The 23,371-nt window shown below is 41.6% G+C and overlaps 1 protein-coding gene and 1 long non-coding RNA gene across 3 annotated transcripts in view; one reads left to right on the forward strand and one right to left on the reverse strand.

The window, feature by feature from the left end:
- The first annotated feature begins 5,540 nt into the window (after positions 1-5,540).
- The window catches only part of Nostrin (nitric oxide synthase trafficking), a 63,220-nt gene continuing 45,389 nt past the window's right edge, over positions 5,541-23,371 (forward strand). For both annotated transcript variants that reach the window (XM_004857612.3, XM_004857613.3), the window contains exons 1-2: positions 5,541-5,808; positions 15,625-15,710. In XM_004857612.3, coding sequence (XP_004857669.1) covers positions 5,782-5,808; positions 15,625-15,710 — 113 coding nt within the window. In that variant the 5' untranslated portion in view covers positions 5,541-5,781. The remainder of the gene's footprint in view (positions 5,809-15,624; positions 15,711-23,371) is intronic.
- On the reverse strand, positions 18,339-23,200 carry LOC110344449 (uncharacterized). The gene is made up of 3 exons (XR_002387038.2): positions 23,096-23,200; positions 21,561-21,633; positions 18,339-18,526 (listed from the first exon to the last, which is right to left on the reverse strand). It is a non-coding gene; the product is annotated as an uncharacterized LOC110344449 (long non-coding RNA).

The following is a 23,371-nucleotide window of genomic DNA, read 5'->3' on the forward strand; positions in this document are numbered from 1 at the left end:
ATCAAGGACTCTGATCCAGGTACTTGGCTATCAGGATCCCATTTAGTAGTGGGAGACAGAATGACAAACTAATTTCAGCACAATAGGGTAAATGAGGCAAAAGAGGAGTATGAAATGGACAGCAATAGTACAAAGATGAGAGGATTCTCAGGGAAAATGATACACAGCGGATTCGAGAGATGGATGGAAGTACACCAGGCCAACAGAAAGAGAGGAAAAGCCCCAGAGGAAGGAATAGCACCTGCAACATGAAATAACAAGGCCTGCTGCACTGTTCCTCCAGTCAGCACCTCCTGTAACAGCAGGGTGGGGAGCATGTCTGTACCCCAGCTACTTGAGGTGGGGGCTCTGAGCTGGGGTCACCAGTTTAGGGCAAGTCGGGCCACGTAGTAAGACCTCGTCTGAAAAAAAAAAGGTAAAGTGAACATAAACATCATTCTTTAAATTTTTTTACTTGTCTTTTAAAAAATTTCTAGAATAATACCCATTTCAATGTTAAAATTACTCAGAAGCATATGACCTAGAAAGTCATCTATAATCTCAACTTTCAGAGGCACACTGTAGTGCAAATAGTATGTACGTGCTTAGATTTTCTTTTTTCCCTACTGGGGATTGAACCCAGGGCTTTCACACCAAGCTACATCTCGGTAATTTTTAATTTTTAATTTTGAAAGTCTTCCTACATTTTAATTTTATTTATTTACTTTTTATTTTAGGTCTTCCGAAGTTGCCCAGGCTGGGCTCAAACTTGAGATCCCCCTGTTTCAGCCTCCCAGAGTGCTGGGATTACAGGCATGTACTACCACACCCTGCTTCTTTTTTTCTTATTTAGGAACAAACTAGAATCATACTCATTCTTTTACAACCTTTTCTAAGTCAAGTCAGTACATACAATTCAGTGTTTTATACCAGATCCTCATCCTTTGGTTATTCAGTATCCCCCTGTCTGGACTGAGTGAGTATAGTCAGATGAATCCTATGACCATACTAACAGTGTGAGCTTGAGTAAATCACTTAACTGTCCTGTACCTTGGTTTCCCTACATGTGCTGTAAGGACCAAATAATATGTACCTGCTTCAAGTGATTTCTCAAATGTTCCTATTTGTGAAGCACTTAATAGTACCAAACACGTGGTAAATTCTCTAAATAAGAGCTCAGATTACCATAAGATATTTAACTAGGTTCCTATTGAAGATGTTTATGCTGCTTCCATTTTTGTGTGTGTGTGTTTGCATGTTTTGGCTACTTTAGAAACTTCCTAGATCTTGTGATGCGGGCATAGTGTCGCAGATCCCCAGTGCAATAGAGGAGCTTTAAGAAGGCGGCTGGATCCTGAGGGATCTACCTTCAGTGGGTTCATCCATTGATGGACCTGTAATCTGAGGGCATTGTTGGGAGGAGACAGAACCTTAGGGGATGGGACCTCATTGAAAAGGTCATGGGATGTGACCTTGGGGATTATATCTAGTGCCTCCCCCCACCCTGCACAGCTGCTGCCATGAAGTCAAACAATTTTCTTCCGCCATGCTCTTCTGCCTTGGTACAGGACTAAAAGCAGTAAAGCCAGCCAAACATGGGCTGAAATTTCTAAAACTGTGAGCCAAATAAACATTTCTTCTTCCTTTTTTAATAGCACAACATTTATCATTTAGGCTTACATAATGGTAACTCTCTTCATGGGGAATTTGCACCTATATATGGTACATCCTATCTGTTTTTTCCCGTGCCCACTCCGCTGGTGCCCCTCCCCTCCCTATGTACAAAAGCTTTGTTTCCATTTTTTCCTTCTACTTTCACTATTTTTCTTATCTCTCCTTCTCCTCCTTGTTCTCCTTCCCATGTGAATACTTTCTTCCCATTTCCCAGTATCTATTATACATTTTAGTCCTTATTCTCACACCAGAGAAACAATGCAGTATTTAAACATGTGAGTCTGATTTATTTCACTTATGAGTATGGTCTCAAGGTCCATCCATTTAGCTATAAATGTCTGAAGCTCATCCTTCTTTATGGCAGAGTAGTACTCCACTGTATTAAAAAAAAAACCCACATCTTCTTTATCCATTTTTCAGTTGATGGGCATTTGAGCTGTTTCCAAGATTTAGCTATTACAAACTGTGCTACTGTAAACATGGGTGTGCCTATATCGCTGTGGTATGGTGCTTTTAATTCTTTTGGGAAGAAACCAAGACTAGCTATATCAACTCTTAAGTGAAATAAATAGGACACACATGTGAAAATACCGAATAGTTTCTCTGGTGTGAGAAACTGAAAGTGTAAATAAGGACTAAATGTATAATAGGTCATGTGAAATAGGAAGAAAAGGGGCAAAGGGGAAGGAAGTGGGAGGGCTAGGGGAAAGGATAGAAGGGAATGGGATTAATATGAGAAAATGGAAAAATAGGAACAAAATCTTTGTAAATAGGGAGGACTGGAGGGGTTGAAGGGAGGGCTGGGCAAGGGTGAAAAATAAGAACCAAGAGAGACTATGTAAAGGTGCAAATTTCCAATGATGAATGTCATTATATTGTATACCTAAAATGTACCAATGATTAGAATGAATAACCAAAAATGTAAAATAGGAAGAAAAAGTCCAAAGGGGTAGGGGTAGTGGGAGGGGCAGGGGAAAGGAAAGAAGGGAAAGGAAAAATGCTGAGAAATGGAAAAAATGGAGATAAAGTCTTTGTAAATAGGGAAGGGTGGAGGGGATGAAGGGAGGGCTAGGAATGGGGAAAAAATAACCAAGATCCATCATGTAAAGGTACAATTCCCAGTGAGAAATGTAATTGTGTTGTATACCTACAATGTACCAATAAAAGAATTTAATACAAAAAAAAAAAAAAAGTAAAAAAAAAGAATAGCCACATCAAATGGAACCTCTAGTTTTAGATTTTTCAGGAATCTCCACACTGATTTCCCAGTGGCTGCACCAGTCTACACTCCCACCAACAGTGAAGAAAGGTTTCTTTTCCCCCACAGCCCCTCCAGCATTTGTTTTTTGGTTGATTTCTTGATAGCAGCCACTCTTTCTGGAGTGACATAGAATCTCAGAGTTGTTTTAATTTACATCTCTCCAATGACCAATGATGTTGAACATTTTTTCATATATTTATTTGCTGTTTCTATTTCTTCACCTGAGAAGTATCATTTCATTTCAGGTGCTCAAATTTGGATTGGGTCTTTAAATTTGGGGGATCTGATTTTTTTGAGTTCTTTATATATTCTAGATAATAGCCCTTTGTCTGATGAATAACTGGTAAAAAAAAAATTTTCCCACTCTGTGGGTTGTCTCTTCACTCTGTTTGTGGTTTCTCTTGCTGTGCAAAATCTTTTTAATAAGATGAGGTCCCGGTTGTTGATTCTTTGTAGTATTTCCCGTGCGGTCTGGGTTTTGTTCATGAAGTCTTTGCCTATTCCTGTTTCCTCAAGCGTTCTACCTATTCTCTCTTCCAGCAGACTTAGTGTTTCTGTTTTAATATTTATAACTTTGATCTGTTTCAATTTTAGTTAGTGAAAGATATGCGTCTAGTTTCAATCTTCAGCATTTGAAAAGCCAGTTTTTCTACATTTCTTCTTTTAAAATATTTTTCTCAGGTATTTTGTCACGGGGACAGGAAGCTGACTAACACATAAGATGAATTTTAAATTGCCCTTAGTTTCTATTTACATTAGGGCACCTATTTCTTACTAACTTACCAACACCCACCATTTGTTTTATGAGTAATTAATAGTGATATACAAATGCTGTCACCTCCCCCCGGAGGCAGCACAGTATGTGGTAGGTGGAGTTCAGTGGAGCAACTTCCAGGCCAGGAGCAAAGATAATCCATTCCAGGTTTTCTTTCTGCAGAGAGACCCTGCCTGGAAGGTCAATGGGAGCAAAGACTGGAGGCTGGGAGGTTGGAATCTGAGAAATCAAGCCGGAAGTCATACTGGAGGCTGGGCTAGAAAGAAGCCAGAGAATGAGTATTGGTCAGACTCCTATGGATAGAGACAAATTTGTGGGCAGAGAGCTCAAGATTATGCTTGAGCACTAAATTTTTCAGAAAAAGGGGAAGGTATACCTTCTCTCTGGAGATGCTTCACTGTAAGTCCAGTTCTCCATCTATGGGTGAGAATGACGTGATGATGGGGTGAATTCCAAAGTCACAAGCCTCTTTGCCCCTCTGACTCACAGTGGAGCTCAGCCTCCTTCTCCCGAAGTCATTCCAGGGGGTTGTGCTGGGGAGTCCCCAGGACACATTTACTCACTTGGACCTGCCCTGTCTGCCTTGTCAAGGTGACTCACCAGCCTCAGTGCCAGCTGCCGGTGACACCCTAGTCAGTCCTGCTGGGCTCTGCCTCCCAGGAGGGGAGCTCTCCACTGTGTCGGCAGGGCTCGTTAGGGGGCCTGTGAGGTCAGAGGGGAGATGGTCCTCTTCCTGATCTACATCTAGAACCTCTCAGGAATTTAGCTCCTCTTATGTCTCAATCCCAATCTCTGCTGAAGTCCAAAGCCTGTGAACTCGGACTGTGTGGGAGCAGGGGGAGGAAGACAGAGCACCAGCTCCTCCTGTGTCTTTCTACTTTATCTCTCCAGTCACTGAAGCACAAATATTGACTGGCCACTGTAGTAGATTGAATAAAAACTAATTCTGATTCTCAGCCCTCTCTGTATCTGTGCCTTTGCAGTGGGACTTTCAACTCTGCTTCCTGGAATCTGGGCTGGCCTGTGGTGGCTAACGTGGTGGTGTGTCAGTTCCAGGTCTGCACCTCAGGAAATCCCAAGCCCTTCCACTGACTCTCTGGGCTCCTCTGATGAGCTTTGGCAACAGCAAGGATAGCCTACTGACTGATGGAAAATTGCCTCAGCCTATAGTCAGCCCACATCAAGCTACCTGCCCAACACAGCCCAGATTAGCTGCCCATCCACCCAGGGGCAAAGGGCTGTGCCAATGTCCTGCTTTTACATGAATAAGTACAGCTGAAGAACCACCAGCTAACTACAGATTTGTGGATGAATAAATTCTTCGTCATTTGAAGTCACTGGGTTTTCTGTTGTTACACAGTGTCATTGAAACAAGAGATAAATGAAACAATTCTCTTTCTGTCCTCTTTCAGAAGCTGAATAAATGACTCTAATTGTCAATCTGCATTCAGCCAGGACACCCTGGTGCCCTTAAACACTCTGCAAGGGGGATAGTGATGCAAAGTGGAGGTATTTTAATCTAGCAAGTGTCCAAGCATAAAAAGAAGTCTCTGGGAAGGCGCTGGGGTGGAGTAGGGTATAGGTGCCCCACCTGCCTGTACTGGGACTGTGAAGCTTGCACTATTCCTTATGAGATAGTGGGACAGGATGGCTTTCCTAATGGAAACCAGCAAGGGAAGCCAATCTCAAAGGCAGCATAACATACAGAAAATGAAAAACATGACTGGTACAGCAAGCTGAGAGAATGTGAGACCCTTACCATCATCCTGGGCAGCAGAATTATGGGGACATTTTACAGCTTGCCAGCCCTCCTCTCAAGGCCAGCCCTGGGGACACAGTGCCCTGCTCTCTGGGTGTTGGCTGATGTCTCACCAACTCACACTGGATATCTTGACCCAGAGCTGTTCTTTGCTTTTTCAGGAAACAAACTGGATGAAAATCCAGGGCTGAGACTTCCTCCTTGGTGTGTTTGACAGGGACTGACGTACTCTTGGTCCTTTGAATCCCGGAAGTCCAGAACACACCCAGCCCTGATTGCAACGTCCAAATGCTGGAGAGTAGGTGAAAGGACAAAAGGAAAAAGCACTTGGACATGAGGGACCCACTGGCAGACTGTTCGGTGAGTAGCTCAGGGTGGTGTGTGCCCGAGGTGGATGGGGAAGGTTTATGTACTAATAGCTTTAACTTCAGAAATTTGAGACACCCAGAAAACAAACATGTTTAGACATTGGCTGTGGTACAAAATTCTGCAGTTTTCCTTTAGATCAATTTGAAACGGGCCTTTCTAAGAAATGGCAGTAGTTGCTCTCTTTCATTCTCGTTCATGGAGAAGGTTGGAGTGTGTGTATTCCATCACATTTGGATCCAGATGGTAGCTGTTGGAAAGCAGTCTTAAGGAGCACACCAACAGAGCCTCCATGGAGTGTGAAGTACATACAAAAACATGCAGTATCTGCAGCCAATTTTTGTCTCTGTGAATGAAGCCAGGGAGGAGGGTCTTTGTGTTTTCTCGTACTGTCTAGAGTCAAGGATCCCGAGCCCCGAGGGAGGAAAGACAGACTCCTCACTCTGTCCAGCCTGCGCAGGGTTTGTATTCTGGCTCACCAGCAGGGCTGTTCCCGTCCTGGGAGCAGCAAAAACAGAAGATCGGCCAGAAGTCCAAATACACTGTAAGGTTGTTAGCAACAGTAGTGGAGAGAGGATTTAGGAAATAAGAAGTAGCTAAAATGAAGGGAAGGTGTCTTTATTTCAAAGATAAAATAATCAAAGATTGTCAATATTTTGTCCTAAAAAAGAGCTGCAAAGTTAAAATTGGAGACCTTGGAAGCAAGGGATTGTAGTAATCTTTCATATATTTTACTTAAAAAGAAAGAAAAGTTAAAGAGACAGATAAATGAGGTCTGTAATAAAGCCATAAAGAAAAAGATCACCAGACAACTGTTGGTTTCCTTTCTGTTTATTCGAAGGGTAAGGAAATCACGTAAAATGAGTTCAAGAATCAGATCACATAAATGAGTTGAATTCATAAATGACTAGTAAGATTAATGACGGCAATGGGGTGGCCAGCTGTCCCTAATTCTACTTTTCTAAACACAAGAACAAGATGTACTTCATGTAAAAACAAATTCTAATTGTATTGTTGCCGGATGGTGCAGTGTCTGTTTTATAGAGTGAAACGTCCCTCTTTTTATTACCTAGATTTTAATCTTTTTTTCATTGGAATTATTGATAATTTTTTAAAGAAGCCTTTTATTATTTATTTGTTTGTTTTTCTCTCCATGAGTTTGCTTCCACAGTAGACTGGTAAACCCTCTCTTGTCTCAAATTGAGGCCTGATGATGTTTTTGAACCGTACGGGGCTTGAGTGGGATAGCCATTTGATTAATGCAGGCAAAACCCTGGCACTGATAATCCCCAAAGAAGAAAGTCAATGCCAGAAGAGTGGAATAGACAGTAGAGAGGGAAACTGAGGCCAGGTTTAATTAAGTTTTTAAAACAGAAGAAACTGAAGGTCTAACATCTTTTTTGTAGGGAGCAAAGGCTGTATTTAGATCAGCACCTGGGAAAATGTTTTCTCTAAGCAGCCCTGAGACAACCCATCACCTCCACTCTGCCTCAGTCTCCGCTCCCTGGGGTGTGGAACAGCTCCTTGTACCTTTCTGAGCCACTGTTTCAAGGACTCTTGTCCTTGTCCACGACTCTGAAGGTCATCTCTATAGGCCTATTGCTACCAAAGTTGTCTGGGAGCCAAGAGGAGGCGGATATCCTTCACCCTGGGTTTCCAGACCCTCTGAAGCCACAGAATATTTATTTATTTGCAATTGTTTCATCTCCATCAAGCATTCGAGTTGATTTCCTGATACAATCCCAGCGTATACTTGGGGAACAATACTCTATGAAGATGAGGAACTTTAGGAACATAATAAAACAAGGGAATGGATTGCAAGTGAATGCTTCACAAAACCCTGAAGTAATTATAAAAAAACCAGAAGCTTTAACCACCTGCAAATTGTCCTAGCCCGTCAGTCCCTAGGGTTGCACAGAGCAGAACTCATCACTTTATCTTGGATGTAGTTCTTACCTTGGTCAGCACCAGTGCATTATATATGGGTCTCAGTGGATGACATGAATTTAAATGGGAAAAACATCTCTATTTGCACTAATTCCTTCAATTCTGAATACAGGCAGTGAACTTCAGTACCACTAGCGGCCTCTGTGGCCATGCAACCAATAAAAAGCAGGCCTATTTTATAGGATGTTAGGGTTGCTGCAGATATCTAGAAATATTATTTATTCTCAGTCTCAGAAATTTTGGTAATTCTTAAGACTTGTTATTTAGTATGTTAATTAAAAGCACACAATATATCACAATTTTAAAATATTTTAAAATAAATAAATATTATTTAAATAAATAAATATTTATAAATAAATATCAGTACAGTTTCTTTTATAATCCTGTGGTTATCTTGTATTATACATTTAAAAGTATTATTCTAAGTAAAATAGATTTCCCCAAACTACTAAAGCAGACCCTGGTACAAAACAGTTTAAAAATTGCCTTTAGGTTAGCCTTCAACCTCAAAAAGCTGGGTCAGCATCTATTTTCAAATTATTGTCATGATGGTGGGGCAAAAATTGCCTAAATATTGTGTAAGACTTTTAACTGATCTTGAGAGTATCAACATTTATTTAAAGAATTTTTTTGTTTTCAAAAGAAAGTTCTGTTTTTACAAAGGAAAGAAACTGGCTCTGGGCCTTGATGCTTGTGAGCTTAGCTTCTAAACCAAAAATATGACAAGGGAAATCATCCTCTAGTCTGTGTCCAAGGAAATAAGCAGGATCCAATTACATGCAGATGAAAGACTCCAATTATGGGAAGGGAGGGAGGGAGAGAGGTGGGGGGGGGGGAGACAGACAGGGAGAAAGAGAGAGAGAGAGAGACAGGGAGAGAGAGAAAGAGAAAGAAAGAAGAAGGAGGAGGAAGAGAAGGAGGAGGGACAAGGAGAAGGAGGTGGAGAGGAGGAAGAAAAAATGGAAGGAAGGAAGCCTGGAAGGGAGGGAGGGAAGAAAGGAAGAAGGAAGGGAAAGGATAGGCGAGGCAAGGCAAAGCACACTCTTTCGTGAAACATCACCACAGAAGCCAGTGGGGAGTAAGGCGCTGTGGCCAAGTTCTTGTTTTTTTTACATTCTTTCAGTAACCAGGTAGGGACCCGTCAAAGGAAACCTCTGGTCTCCACACAGCCCTTCTCTCGTGGAATCAGCTCTTGAAATATCACCAGGCTGCTCCTCAGGTTGTGACCTGGTTCACGTGCCAACCTGGCTTCCCATCTTGACATTTCAGCCTGGTCAGCTGATGTGACTGGCACTAGCTCAGAAGATGCCATGCAATGGCCCCAGAGGGATTCTGATCCGCTGCAGAGACAAAGAAGGCAGGCTCAGCTTGGCGTGGCTGTCTTGTGGCTCACAGCCTTCCCAGGGTGCATGAATGAGCAGTGTCCCATGCCATGTGTCTTAGACCTCGGTTTTCTCATCTATAAAATGAGAGGAAGACAGAATGCAGTTGTCTATGTTCTTCAGCGTTCCCTATCTCATGATCTATAACAGCCTGCCACAGAGATTCCAAACATCTCACAGATGACAAATGAATACTGCTAACTCTTTACTTAGGAATGGTGCTTTGAAATACCACTTCCTATGAATCAGAATTCACATGAAATCAGTAGCATTGTGCCTGGCATAGGAAGAGCATCCAGCAACAGCTTACTTAAGCTTAAATGGGATCCCATGCCCTCTTTAACACTCTGAGGATTACTATTATCCAAAAACAGTTTCCATCCTAGCATCCTAGCAGTTAGAATAAAAACAGATTTTTCTGAAATAACTGGATTTAACCTTCTTGATCACTGAAACTGGAAAGTCAGAAAGAGCAGCTAAGCTATTTATATTGATTATAAGTCATCTAAGTCATTTTGTGTGCTCATTTGCCTAGATTACTGGGGTTTTTTTTTTTTATAATGACAGTATTTATACAACAAAATTTGCTTACAAGTGCTGGGCACAAACTTTTTCCTCTTGGCTGAATAGGAAATGTCTGTGTAGCTCAGTTGTCTATGTGAAGGAATCTTTAAGGGACTCAGCGAAGTCCCACATAGTCTTCTACCAGCCTGAAATTTTCCTTTGTAAGGGGAAAAAACTCACCACATTTTCCTGGTAACTAATGGTCCTGGGAAGATCCAGCATGTTTATATAAATTCATATGGAGTTGTAAAATCAATATTAGATTTTTTTTTCCCGGAATGAGTGTTTGGCAAGGGATGAGATATTTAAAAGGTGAATGTATAGGAAAAGAACACCAGGGTAAGATTCTATCTCAAAACACCAAAAAAGAAAAAGAGAAAGAAAGAAAAAGAAAAAGAGGAGAAAGGAAAGGAAAAGAAGAAGAGAAGGAACAAGAGGAGGAAGAAGTAAAACAGTTATATCTGTTCTGCTCGTTACAGGTTATGGGCGCTCTGAGTAAAATTAGCATGCTTATACTGAGTAGCCATTCATAACAGTATTTGCTTCTGATAGATTCTCTAACTGATTCACTTACCTAACATTTCTAGTCACATTTCTGTCTCTAGCTAATGAGGTTATTGTCAACAATTTGGGCCTAATAAGGAGATTGAATTTTAGTGATTCCCAAATTGTGTTCCACAGAGCCTTTTCAGAGTCCTCTCTGGTTGATCCATGTGGGGAGAAAAGGAGGTGAGATAGGAACAGGGGAGCCAAAGTCAAGATACTGCATCCCCTCACAGCAGATAGGGTCCAGGGCCAGGGATTTAGCTCAGTGGTTTTGCCACCTGCTGCGCAAGAGCAAGGACCCGAGTTCGATCCCCGGTATCCAAAAAAAAAAAAAAAAGCAGATATGGTCCAGGATTTTCTGATCACACACGGACGCATACACATGTATATACACATATGAATGCATACACACACATAGAAACACACACACACTGGGACTGCTTTGGCATTTATGTAACTCTGCTTTTCGGTTTCCATTGTCAACTCTGAGTAGCTAGTACATAATAAAAGGTCTAGAACCATTGACTCTAAATAAGGAATTATGCTGAGATAATGAAATATTCTTAGCAACTCTTTTTATTTATTGATGTCACCCTTATCTCTATCTTGATCAGGTTTTTTCTAGGGACTTCCTAGCACATTGTACATAGGGTCAAAGAGAAACATTCTCTCTACTGCTTTTACAAGCAGGATAGCTCTTATCTGATCACAGAATTAATAACAACGTCATGCATTGAAAAACTTCCTGGGTTCTGTGTGCCTGGGCACCAGGAATTCTGGAACAGGTGGATTATAGGTGGAAGCCATAAAGGACACACTGAGCAGCCTCTTCCTCTTAAGAAGTAGAACTTGAGGGCCGGTGATTTAGCTCAGTGGTTTTTCTGCCTGCTGTGCAAGCGCAAGGACCTGAGTGCAATCACCAGTACCAAAAAAAAAAAAAAAAAGAAGTAGAACTTGAATGCCGTGGGGAGACGGGCACCCCGCTTTGCCATAGGCTCCTCCACTGTGCCGAAGGCAATTGAGTTTTCAATCACTGATTTGTAAGCATTCTGGGAGGTCTGGCATCCTAACACCAGTCCTCTGGAGACAGTATAAAACCTGTGTCTTTGGGAGATTTGATGGATTGATAAATTTGGCGCATGCAGGATCCCCTGCAGCCCATTGTAGAAACATTCTCAACTGGTTGTATCCATTTGTACTTTGGAAGTAGGCGAGGTCTTTCCTACATGCCCCATCCTCAGTCTGCTCTCCATGGCCCCCTTTTCTCTCCCCAGGGCTGCTGTGTGTGTGCGAGCTGACGGCAGATGCTGTGGGGCTGGCAGGAACCTGCCCTTAGGATGTTTAATCTCAGAGCTCCTTCCTTCCACACTAGGTTCTCCTGGCACGGAGGTTCCTTTCCCTACTCTCCCCAGGAAGATGACAAGTCCCCCTGATCTCTGTTTTCTCCTGGGCCCAGCCCCAGCCTTCTGTAGTGTTTCAGAGCAGAAAAACTCACTCGACAAGCAAGCATCCAGATCTTTCACTCATGCCCATGATTCCTTTGTTGAGTCTTTGTTTCTGTTTTACTATGAGTTGGAGAGAGAAATAGATAGGAAAATACATAAAAAACACATAGTCCTGAGGATGCAGCTCAGCGGTAGAGCACTTGCCTAGCATGCATGAGGGGAAACACTAGGGGAAAAAAGCTTAACCTCAAATAAGAAAACCACAAGACCTGTAAAGCAAATCACAAGATCTTATTAACATGAAATAAGATTTGGACAAATGAAAAGGCTTATGACATTTTTTTTATGGGAAATCTAAATACCATAAAAATCTACAGTATTTCCATATATATATGGAAATACAATTACAATCAGGATTCAAATAGAAATTTAAAAAATTATAATTAAATGAATATTCATACAAAAGAATAAATACCTCAGAATAGCCAAAGAAATCATGAAAAGAAAAGAAAATTGCTCAAAAAGAAGAACAGAAGAAACTTAATATCTCTATAACTTAAAACACATAATATGTATCATTACTTTCCATACCATTATTTTATGAAACATAAAAATGTAATTTAGAACCAAAAGTTAAGACTGTGAGTTAGAACTATGTTAGGCTGCATCGTGGAAAATCCCTCACTAAGAAAGTCTTAAATAACACCAGTGTATTTCTTTCACACTTTAATCTGTTGGACCCAGGCTCTTTCTTTCTGCTCTATGACCTTAGCTCCTGATGTCCAGTCTCAATACCACGTTATGACATTGTCCATCACTTCCAAGTCCAAGAGAAGGACAGATGAAGAAGGAAACCTTCCCTGAAATCCCACCCAAAGCTTTCCCCCACATCTCTTTGGACAGCTTTTGTCACACAGCTGTGGACCTGTGGATGAAGGAGGCTGGGAAATGACTTCATTCCAGGGCTATCACAAGTCATTTCTTCTGCTGACACTGAAGTGTGTTTAGTGGGATGCTCTTAGGTGTTATGAGAAAATCAAAGGCCTTAGGTCACATGGGAGTAACAAGGAAGCTGAACAACTTTCTTTCCTGAGGGACTTCTCAATGTTTTAAAACACACCAAAACTTTTCCAGCATACCTGCAAGGGGAAGAAGAAGGCTTTCATAGTATTCTGTCACTCACAGAGGGCAAGTTAGCTTTCTTAGAAATAAAAATCACAAAGCTTGGTTGCGAAACAGTGATTTTCTTCTCCTGACTGAGAAGCATTTTCTCTTCAAGATTGAGGAACCCAACCACAAGTGTGTTTTGCCTGCCCTGCAGATGGTTATAAAATGTGTTAATTGTTTGCTACAATTTTTTAAATTCGTATTTCAGATGCAAATCCAAATTTCAGGGTTTTTTAGACAAACTGGAAGATCCGTCCTATCTAAGCCACCTTCCCATGGGGCAATGATGGGACAGAAGTCCCTGGCAGCTGCTTCTCCATCTTGTCCCACACACATTTGGGCTCCTGCCCAGTGCCTGCGGGAGCCTGACTTGGCAAACCCTGCTTTAGGAGTTAACAAATTCTTTGCGAAAGTTTTGGCACCCTCACCTCCCTCACGTCCCAGACAGTTTCAACGAAGATGTTTTCTGCTATGTATTACATCTTTCTTATCCAAAATGTGAGGCCAGAAATATTTAGGATTTGAGGTGCTTTCAGATTTGGGTATATCAGAATATGCGTAATGAGGTACCTTGGGAATGGAACCCAAGTCTATACAAAAAATTCATATGTTTCATATATACCTTGACACACAGCCTGAAGCTGGTTTTATACAATATTTTCATGGTGGTTTGACTGAGACTCATTTCATCAGGTTATGTGTGGAATTTTCCACTTGTGGCATCAGGTCATCGCTTAAAAAGTTTTGGATTTTTAAGTGTTTTGGATTTCAGATTTCAGCATAGGGGTTCTCAACCTGTAGTGCATGTCTACTAAATCCCACTATAGCTTTCCGTATTGAATTTAGAGGAAAGTTCAACTCATAAAAGGGCTTAGTGTCTGTAAGACTGTTTTTGGATTGTTCCATCCCCAGTGGTGATGGCCTTGATCAGGTCATCTCTCAAGGTCCTTCCTCCTCTCTGGACACACATCTTCTGTCTGATCCTATATGCTCAGCAGAAGGGTTCTGAGGTTAAGGGTGTTTACACAGGTGACTATGCCTGCTGCTGAAGAGGAGCTCAGAAACTGAGTTTCCTTCCCTTTCTCTGCTCAATATGGTGCTCCACTAAATACTGAGATGTCTGAGCTCTGGGAGAGGTTGGCTCATTACATGATTAAAAAGCCCATAGCATGACACTCAATCCACACAGAACTGGGCCCTCGTATGGAAGAATCTCATTTTGAAAAATGTTCTGCTGTTGCACTTCCCAGGTGAAAACTATAGGAGTGTGTGTCTGGGATGCTCTATGATCAAATTCACCTGCTCTGTGTCAGAATAAGCTGCAGAATCTGCTGACATTTGCCATCTCTCTGGGCTCTTAAAAATCTATTGCAATCAGTGTCTATATTTATAAATATATTGTTTAGAATGACATTATGGGGTTCTAAATCAAATGACAAGATCTCTATTTAAATTCTTTTGTCTGCAGGCTAAATTCATATATGAATGAATTTCTGAAGCTTTACCTATAAATTTTTTTTCAGCTGTTTGGCTTTTGATTTCCTCCCCATCAGCTCCCCGTGGATCAGCTTTGGGGGAATTGGGAGGTTTGGGGAGGCATTCTGTTGCCTTGTTTCCTCATGCTTCTTTTTTTCTTTAATGTGCTGAGGGTTAAGGGTTAATTATAGTGGAAAGACTTTGTTTCTAATATGGAGATCTCTTTAGTTAGTCTGCTTTTCAGTGATACACTCTGGGCATGGTTAACTATTGATTTTGCCTCTCTTCCAAGCTCCAGCCACCGCCATTAATTTGGGGAGGGGAGGATGCAGCACAATTGGTCCAGCATCCAATTCTCCAGACATGCACTGCAATATTGCTGATAACACAGATACTACTTACACATTTATAAAGATTTGTTTAAACCAAAATTTCATAATATTCTTATTATGAGACAAGATCAGATGAACGAAGAGGAGTAAAGCAAAAAAAAAAAAAAAAAAGAGTTGTATGAGACCCAGCAGAAGCTGGGACAAAATTTTAATAAATTATTCATTTACTTCTTTGCAGCTTGGCCAAAAAATACTCACTTTACTTTAAAAATGTGTTTGTTTGTTTATTGTAGTACTGGGGATTTACTGCAGGGCCTCCCCACCAAAATATATCCCAGCCCTTTTTTTAGTTTTAATTTTGAGACAGAATTCCACTAAATCACTAAATTGCCCAGACTGGCTCAAACATTCCCCCCAGGGTGCAGAAATCATGGGCTGGCACCACCATGCCCAGTTAAGTGCTCACTTTAATGGTTCATGGTTCGTTATAAATCCAGGAATATTGAGCAGAGTTAGTGTGGAGGTCGGGGACACAAAATGGTTATGTGGTGTCCTTTAGAATGTACTTTGACCTTCCTGAGAATAATAAAGGCAACAAAACTAGACTCCAAGTGCTACTGAATTGTTTGCATTTGGCCTAAAAGAAAAATGGATCAACTTCATTTTTGAAAAGTTCTACAGGATTTTTCATACCCAGGCAGAGGAGACTTAATCTTTATTTTAAGAACTCATCCAGGGCTGGGGATTTAGCTCAGTGGCTCTGCAACCTGCCTTGAAAGCGCAAAGTCCTGAGTTTGATCTCCAGTACCAAAACAAAAAGGAATTCATCCAAAAGTCATGCATCCCTGTAGTTTTGCAGTCACTGACAATGACAACCATTGTCACAGTATGGGAGCTCTGCCTTTGTAAGCACTCATGATCCTCCTGTTCATCTTTTTTTTCCCTCTCCAGTACAACAAGGCATACAAGAGTCTCAAGGAACTTTCTCAAAATGGAGAGAATTTCTGCAAGCAGATCACATCTGTTCTTCAACAAAGGTACAAAATGCATACTTGCAACAAACAGTTCTTTCTCTTCATTTGCAGTGAGTGATATGCCATGACTTGAGGAGTGATTACAAGCAGGCCTGCTTTCGAGAACAGCGCTGTGCTTTGGTACTTGAGAGACTGGTTTGATGAATGATTCTCTATTGCACATTTATCAGGTGGCTACCATAAAAATTAAGGAACAGGAAGGATTTCTGCTTAGGAAGGTTCAGTCGAGTCTCTTCTGATTCTTCAGACTGAGTTTAGCACACCTCCTGGGCTCCTTGGCACGTCTGATGTATACACCTGTTACTGCTCTTTTCACATTACTAGTTTACATTTTTTCTTCCCCTGCAAGGGCAGATGCTGGGTCTTAGTCATTATTATAAGCTGAGCTCTTGGAGCCTACTCTTTTGATCTGTTTGGTAAATGTCTGGGGAATGAATGGCTGGATGAACAATGAAAGATCATCATTTCCAGCACATCTTCTCTTAATGCTAGGTGTGATCATGTGCAGAACTCTTCACTGAGCTAAAATGAGCACATTTAACTCCATCAAGAAAGTAACAGCAACAAAAAATTCCAAATTAGAGAACCCAAGGAGTGAGCTGGCTCATACAGGGTCTTTTAAGCCTTTTCCTATCTCTAGACAGCTCTGTTCTAAACAACTCTAAAGATCTCTTTCAAAAGAAACTGTTTATTCTTTTAAAGCAAACTATTCCAATTTAAAATATCATATATATATATATATATATATATATATATATATATATATACCATAAGAAAAAAATGACGCTGTGGGTCTAGTGCATTCTGCATTAGTAGGTTAAGAAAAAAGGACAACATGGTTCTCTCAGGATCAGAGGCCAAAAAAAGAAAGGGAGAGTTCAAATAGGCTTTTAGGAAGAAAAACACAGGTTTATGAAATGTAGGCGAAAAGAAAAACAGTTAAATTTGAAGTAATTTTCACCCTAACAATTCAAACCACTTTGATTCCCTGAAAAAGTGGAGAACCCATTTTGAAAGGTTTTTTTTTCCATAAGACAACTTTTTTTTATCCATCTCATATCAAATTATTTAAAATAGGACCAGTTAACCATTGTACAAATTTACTTCATTACCTAAATTAAACAGCATCACCCTCCTGGATGAGGAAGAATCTGTACCCAGATGAGATGTGCATATGATCAGGGTTCCAGTCATCCTGTCTTCATTATTTGGTGTCAAAGAACTCAAAATTAGTGCCCAGTAGAGAGCTGTGAAGAAGGAAGGCAGGGGATAAATAACGTCCACTGCTGAACACACTTAGAAGCGGTCAGAAAGGATTTGCGGGGGGGGGTCACTGCTGAAAACTACCTTTCTGTTTTTGCCTTGTGCCGATGACTCCACATGCCCACCCTGTCAAGACTCATCTACTTTCTTCATGCAGTCAGTGCCTTTGTCTCTTACTGTGTCTCTCCTGAACTCGCTTTCTAGGGTCACCATCTGCCCTGGACCTATTTATGTGAGAAACCTTCCACCGACACATTGTAGAGGAGCAAACATGTCCAGGGAGGCAGAAACGCTTGGGTAGCTGAAGGTATCTCCCTTCACGATTTTACCTCCTTATGGAGCAGAATTTTGAATTTGAAAACCTAGGGTGCAGCTGCTTAGGGAAATTACAAGCACATTTCTGGATAAAACCTGCATAATATAGATTCAAAGAATAGAACTAATGGTTTTACCTACACCAAAAAATGATGCTAGATATTAGGCTCTTTGTGTGATAGGCATTTTCCTGAACATTTTTTGTAAAGCAAGCCCGATACTAATACATCATTTCCCCTCAAACAAGATGCCACTCTTGAGTACTATAGATTGATACCTGGTAGCTGTGCACCTGCAATGTCCCCTTGTAGCTGAGCTGGCAGGGTCCTCTCCTCATTCTGCTGCTTGATTATGTAGTTAACTTGAGGGGTGTTTGTTCACATGAAAGGGGATGGTATTTGGGTAGAACTGTTTTCTAATGGACATGAACACTTCATTAATCTCTGACTATATGGCTCTTACGTATTTTCAGCTCTATTTTTGTACCTTGGGTGACAAAGTCAGAGGCTGCTTCATTTCCCAGGATCAGGTCATTTCTTTTCCAAAGGAGGGATATGATTTTGAGGTCACTGACTCAATGTAATAACTCCATCAACAGGGATAACTGGTAACACTGTAACTGATGTTATAGTCACCTTTACTCTTCCTATTCTATGAATCCAGAAAATTACTTTTCTCATCATATATAAAAGGCTGGTTCTTACCAGCTCTTCAGAAATGAGCTCAGAGCTTATTCTCTTAAATATATGGGTTTATTACAAGGACACCTTTTTCTTGTATTAGATAAATATGAGGAAAGCAGTATTTCTCATAAGAAACTATCTTGTTACTCAGATTATACGCAAGTGATGAGAAACCCCATGAGACAAATAAAATGATACTCTTAGAATACATACAATAAACATTTCCAGTGTGGGTTGTGACATGAAAAATCATGAAGGCAAGTCCAGTGGCAGCACAATGGAAGACAGAATGAAGAAGCATCTGCACATAAAATGCATTCAGTATTTATTTATAGACTGAATGAATGGATATGTAAAAGATCATTGAGGGCTTTTTGTATTGTCACTATACCTGCACTATTTGAACATGATCTTTAGTGTCCTCGGAGGTTTAAATTTGCAGACATCTCTCCTGGCAGTCTGCTGGAATGTGGTTCCACTCAGCAGTTCTGCATTAGCACAGAGATGCAAGTCCAGATACTGTTTCCTTTCCCAGCCAAGCTGTCTCCTGCATTCATTCTAATTAGAGTTGAGAGAACAGTGCAGTTGTTACTGAAACACCATTTTGCCTGGATAGTCTCCAATCCATTATCATGCTTAGCTTCTTTTATCCAATTAGTCACTTCAGTTTCTCTTTTTTACAAATGCAGATTTGGCCAGGAGACACACAGCAATTCCTATAGTTCCTCATGTTAAAGTTCTCAGGTTCACGGTCACACAATTAGAGATCAGATTTAAGGAGAAAAGGCACATTCCTAGAAGCCATTTCCAAGTTTGGCTCCCTTTACCCTCCTAGCTAATACTTAAACTAACTTTTGATGGAAAAATCAATTGTTCTTCTGAAAGGAAGCTTAAGTCCAGGGTTTTAAATGGCAAGAACCACTCTCGTGACTATTTTTAAAAAGAATAAGGAAATATAGTGACCATTTGTTGCAGACATGATCCATTGACATGGTCAATAAAGGATAAGAAATCAAAATAAAATCTTCTTGTGTGTGTGACTGTGGTACTAGAGATTGAACCCAGGACCTCATATACACTAGGCAAGCATTTTGCAGCTGAGCTACTCTCCTAATTCTTTTTTTAATTTTTATTTTGAGACAAGGTCTTGATAAGTTGCCCAGGTTGGCCTCAAACTTATGATCTCCTTGCCTCAGCCTCCTGGAATAGCTGGGATTACAGTGGTGTCCAACTAGAAAGGTATGCCTGCTTTGACTCCAGTTCTCAGTCTCAAGAAAGTGCCCCCCAGTACGGTGTGTTGAGTTACCTCTGCTGCAGCTCTTCCTGCCCTACAGTTGTTCTCCATTCACTTGTCTTTTTCCCAGTTCCTTGAAAGTCTTTCTGTCCCATGTGACTAGCAAGGGCAGGGCAGCGAGCAGCCATTCCCATGAATGTGTTGTGTCTGAGTTTCTCTGTGCCTGCAGGCACTCAGAACCTTTAAGAAGTTCAAGTTAGGTGATGCCTGAGGAACAGTAAGTGCATATGCCAAAGGCATTTATTGACACAGTACTATATGTAGTGTATTATTTAGAATACACACAAGAAAAAATAAAATCACAGAAGAAACCATTTACCTAGCACAACTTATAGTCCGGGCACTGTGTTCCATGCATCTTATACATGGTGGCTTTCATCCTCACCTCCCAATGCAGCAGGCATATGCCTTTCTCCTTTCCTGATTTACAAGTAGAAACATGGAAAAAATTATACTGTCTGCTTCTCCCCCAGCCTAACCTAGGGACAGTGCAAAGGGCTCTTCCAAGGGCCAGCAGAGCCTGGTCCAGTTCCCTTCACAGACTCATCCGGCCACCAAAGGACATCAGTGGTCATCAAGCCCAGTGGCTTTCAAACCCTGTAGCTCAAGAGGTCAGTGAGGAGCCCTCTTCAGTGGCTACTTCAGGGTTGGGGTGAGCAGGAGGGTGAATGGCAGCTCTGATTTTCCTCTCTCCTTCTCCCAGTTACTCAGAGCAACTTTACTTGTATGTGTCTAACATGGTTGGGTTCAGCATAAAATTCTGGTTTCCAGCTAACAAGTTTTGCAACACTCGAACACTGGTGAGCTGACTTTCCGGCCTCCTGGTTGCAGCGCTCCCTCCCCACTCTGTGCCCTGGGGCTGCAGGCAGCTGGGGAGGAGCAGATGCCCTGAGGCATTAGCTTACAGGCTGCCTGGGCTGTGTGAGCACTGACTCAAGGATGCCCCCTCAGACTGGACATCCGAGAAGACTCTCATCCTCCCACGTTCCTTTCCTATACACTGATCCCAGGAAGCAGAATTAAGGCACTCAGAAAGATACGATGGGCCAGCCAAGAGAACCAGAGAACCGCCAACTGGAATCACAGAGCTTTGATTCAAATTGCCAATAACTGATCTTGGTTTTATTTATTTATTTTCGTGGTGCTGAGGATGAAACCCTGGCCTCACACATGCTAGGAAAGCACTCTACCACTGAGCTACACCCTGAGCCAGATTTGTTAATTTTCAATTGACACATAATAATTGTGCATATTTATGAGGTACAGTGTGCTGATTTGATACATGTACACATTATGGAATGAATAATCAGGGTGATGAGGATATTTGTTTCCTTCTACATTTATTGTATCTTTGCGGTGAGAATATCTGAAAACCTTCCTTTTATTTTGAAAAATACAGTGCCTTATTGTTAAGTATAGTCACCCTGCTGTGCAACAGAACACTGGCACTCCTGTCTACTTGTAACTGTGGACTCACTGACCAACCTCTCCCCAGCCTCCTTACACCCACCCCCAAACAATCTCTAATAAACTTAAGTACAACTATTTGTAAGATGAATTCATGACTATCTTCCAAAAGACAAACTGATAAAGCTTGAGTGGAAGATATCAATATACCCAGCCCCAAACTGGAAGCTGTTCCTGATGCATAGTAAGAGATAGAGGACAGAGGTGATAACATAATTGAGGAATTTGAGATTACTGAAATTCCTTCTTACTTCATAAAGAAAGGAGGGCTCTGTCCCTAGCTTTTGTTAAGCATGAGAAGGGCTTAGCTCAATTTTATCAGTCCTTATAGATACAGGGGAAACTACAGAGCTTTTTAAAAACTACTTTTTAATCAATTTAAGTTTGTTAACATACAATTCTCTACAATTGATTACGTAGTCACTGATACTATTTATGCAATTTAACTTGTGCTGTATCTAAAATATTGGATCTGGGGATGGGGATTTAGCTCAGTGGCTCTGCTTCTGCCTTGCAAAAGCAAGGTCTTCAGTTCTATCCCCAGTACCAAAAACAAAACAAACAGACAAAAATAAATAAAATAAAATATTGGGTCTGAAACCATATATTTTTTGTGGCTTCCTTCTTTCAAAAGTGCAATTTTAAAATCTAAGTCAAGCACAGGTTCCTGAGTTATTGGTTGGTCTTCATTACTCCCAATGAAAATATGTTGACCTGCCTTGCATACTGAGAGGAAATTAGAATATAAGTGAATTAAAAATCAGTGCATGTCATTTCCCTGGTTCTGAATCTTAGAGATTGGTTGGAATGTTGTAAGCTAGAATTACTCACCAACAGGTATAGGTTTCCCATATGCAAGACCATTGCTTGGAGAAGCTATCTTCACTCATGGTAGAAATAGTGGCTATAGAATGGAAGGGAGAAAAATGGGAAACCACTATATAATTAAGCACAGTGTAATTCCAAGCTTGTTCCTGATTATTTTAATGGGGAAAGAAAATTCCATGTCTGAATTTGAAATTAGCTGTGCCCCTCTAGATTCCTTTTTGCATGCTGTACCTTTTAGCTAGAAACCACGATAAAGTAGCTCCCTGCAAGGGACTGGGAAGAAAGCAGTCTCACTGGGGATGTGTATTGCCGCCTCTGCCTCAGGAAAACAGCAAGGTCATTTATTTCTATTCAGCAGACATCCTGAAAGAAGGCATATGTATAACTGCTTCATGAGACCACAGCACAGAAGAGCATTAAGGCAGTGTTTGTTTCCACTGATAAGCATTCCCACTTAGAAAAATGACAGCTCTCTCTACACTTGTCACTTGGACTGTGGCTTCCTACAAGAATGATTTTTCTCTAGGTTGGAAAGTAACCATGAATATCTGTTAAAGTAAAAGCCAGTGAGGGACAGAAGCCTGGGAGACTAGGTCCCACACCAGCCAGCCCACAGCACTTCATTTCTGTTCCTTCAAACTTGCACTGAGTTCCCCAAATGGTAATTAGGGCTTCAAATACCAAGAGGAGATGATTGCAGCCTCCTCTGCTTGGCTGATTCAACAAGATATGCACACCTGTGCTCCTAGCAACACAATTGGTAACAGCTGAATCTTGAACATAGATTCAAATGTTGATTCCAAAACTCTTTGTTTTTGTTTTTGTTTTCTTGTTTGGGGGCTTTGTTGTTGTTGTTGTTATTATTGTTGTTGTTCTGTGAGAAAAAGTCTCACTATGTAGTTCAGGCTGACCCTGAACTCCCTGTGTAGCCGAAGCTGACCTCAAACTCATGGTGATCCTCCTGCCTCAGCCTCCTGAGCACTGGGATGATAGGCTTGTAAAACCCTTTAGAGTCATCAATAAATTGCTGGCGGAGAGACAAAGGGCATAACTGTACTGTTCAGAAGAGCTGGATCCAACTCAGTCCAGTTCTGAAGGTGTAGGTTGCTGATACTTGATGAGTCTCCTCCCTTTTCCCTTTGCCAGACCCCCAGTCCGCACCCCAAAGTGTCCCCCAGTGGATGCCCTGGGAAGAGGCCCTGGGAGCTCCTAGTGCCTGCACAGAAGCAGCCGTAGGCTGGGTCCCTAGCTGCTGAGCTTCGGTGACTCAGAGCACTACAGTTAAAAGGCAAAGTGAGAGGCGGTGTCAGTTTTTAAAAGTACTAGTGTTTGACTTCCCCTGCACTTCATTTGCCCCCTCCTCCCCACAGTCCTAGAGGCAGGAGAGCCGTGCGGTTAGGAGGCAGGTACTCCAGCCACACAGCCCGGGCTCAAGTCCCACACTGTCACCTCCTGCTGTGTCCTTGGGTGAGTGACAGCCTAAACGCTCTGTGCCTTGATGTCCCCTCCATAAAATGGGCAGAAGAAACTGTGCCTACCTCACGGGGCTCTTGTGGATTGAGTGAGGAAATACATCTAAAGCCTTAGAACGGTGCCTGGTGTCTTGTAAGTGCCCAGTAACCGTTGGGTGCTGTTATGTTGCGTGTGGGCGGAACGCGAGCCATCAGCAACCTCACAAAACAGGTGACACATCCCGTTATCAGGAGAGCACTGTTCAGACATGTTCTTCATGTGTGGAAGACAGGACTCATTCGTCTGTGTGCCTACAAACCTGCCCTGCTCCAGACGTCCGAGTGCGTGCAGCTGAAGAGAAG

Source organism: Heterocephalus glaber, unplaced genomic scaffold, assembly GCF_053883595.1.
Source record: "Heterocephalus glaber isolate CG9 unplaced genomic scaffold, H.glaber_assembly_v1.0 deba00000347, whole genome shotgun sequence".
NCBI classification, from domain to species: Eukaryota; Metazoa; Chordata; class Mammalia; order Rodentia; family Bathyergidae; genus Heterocephalus; species Heterocephalus glaber.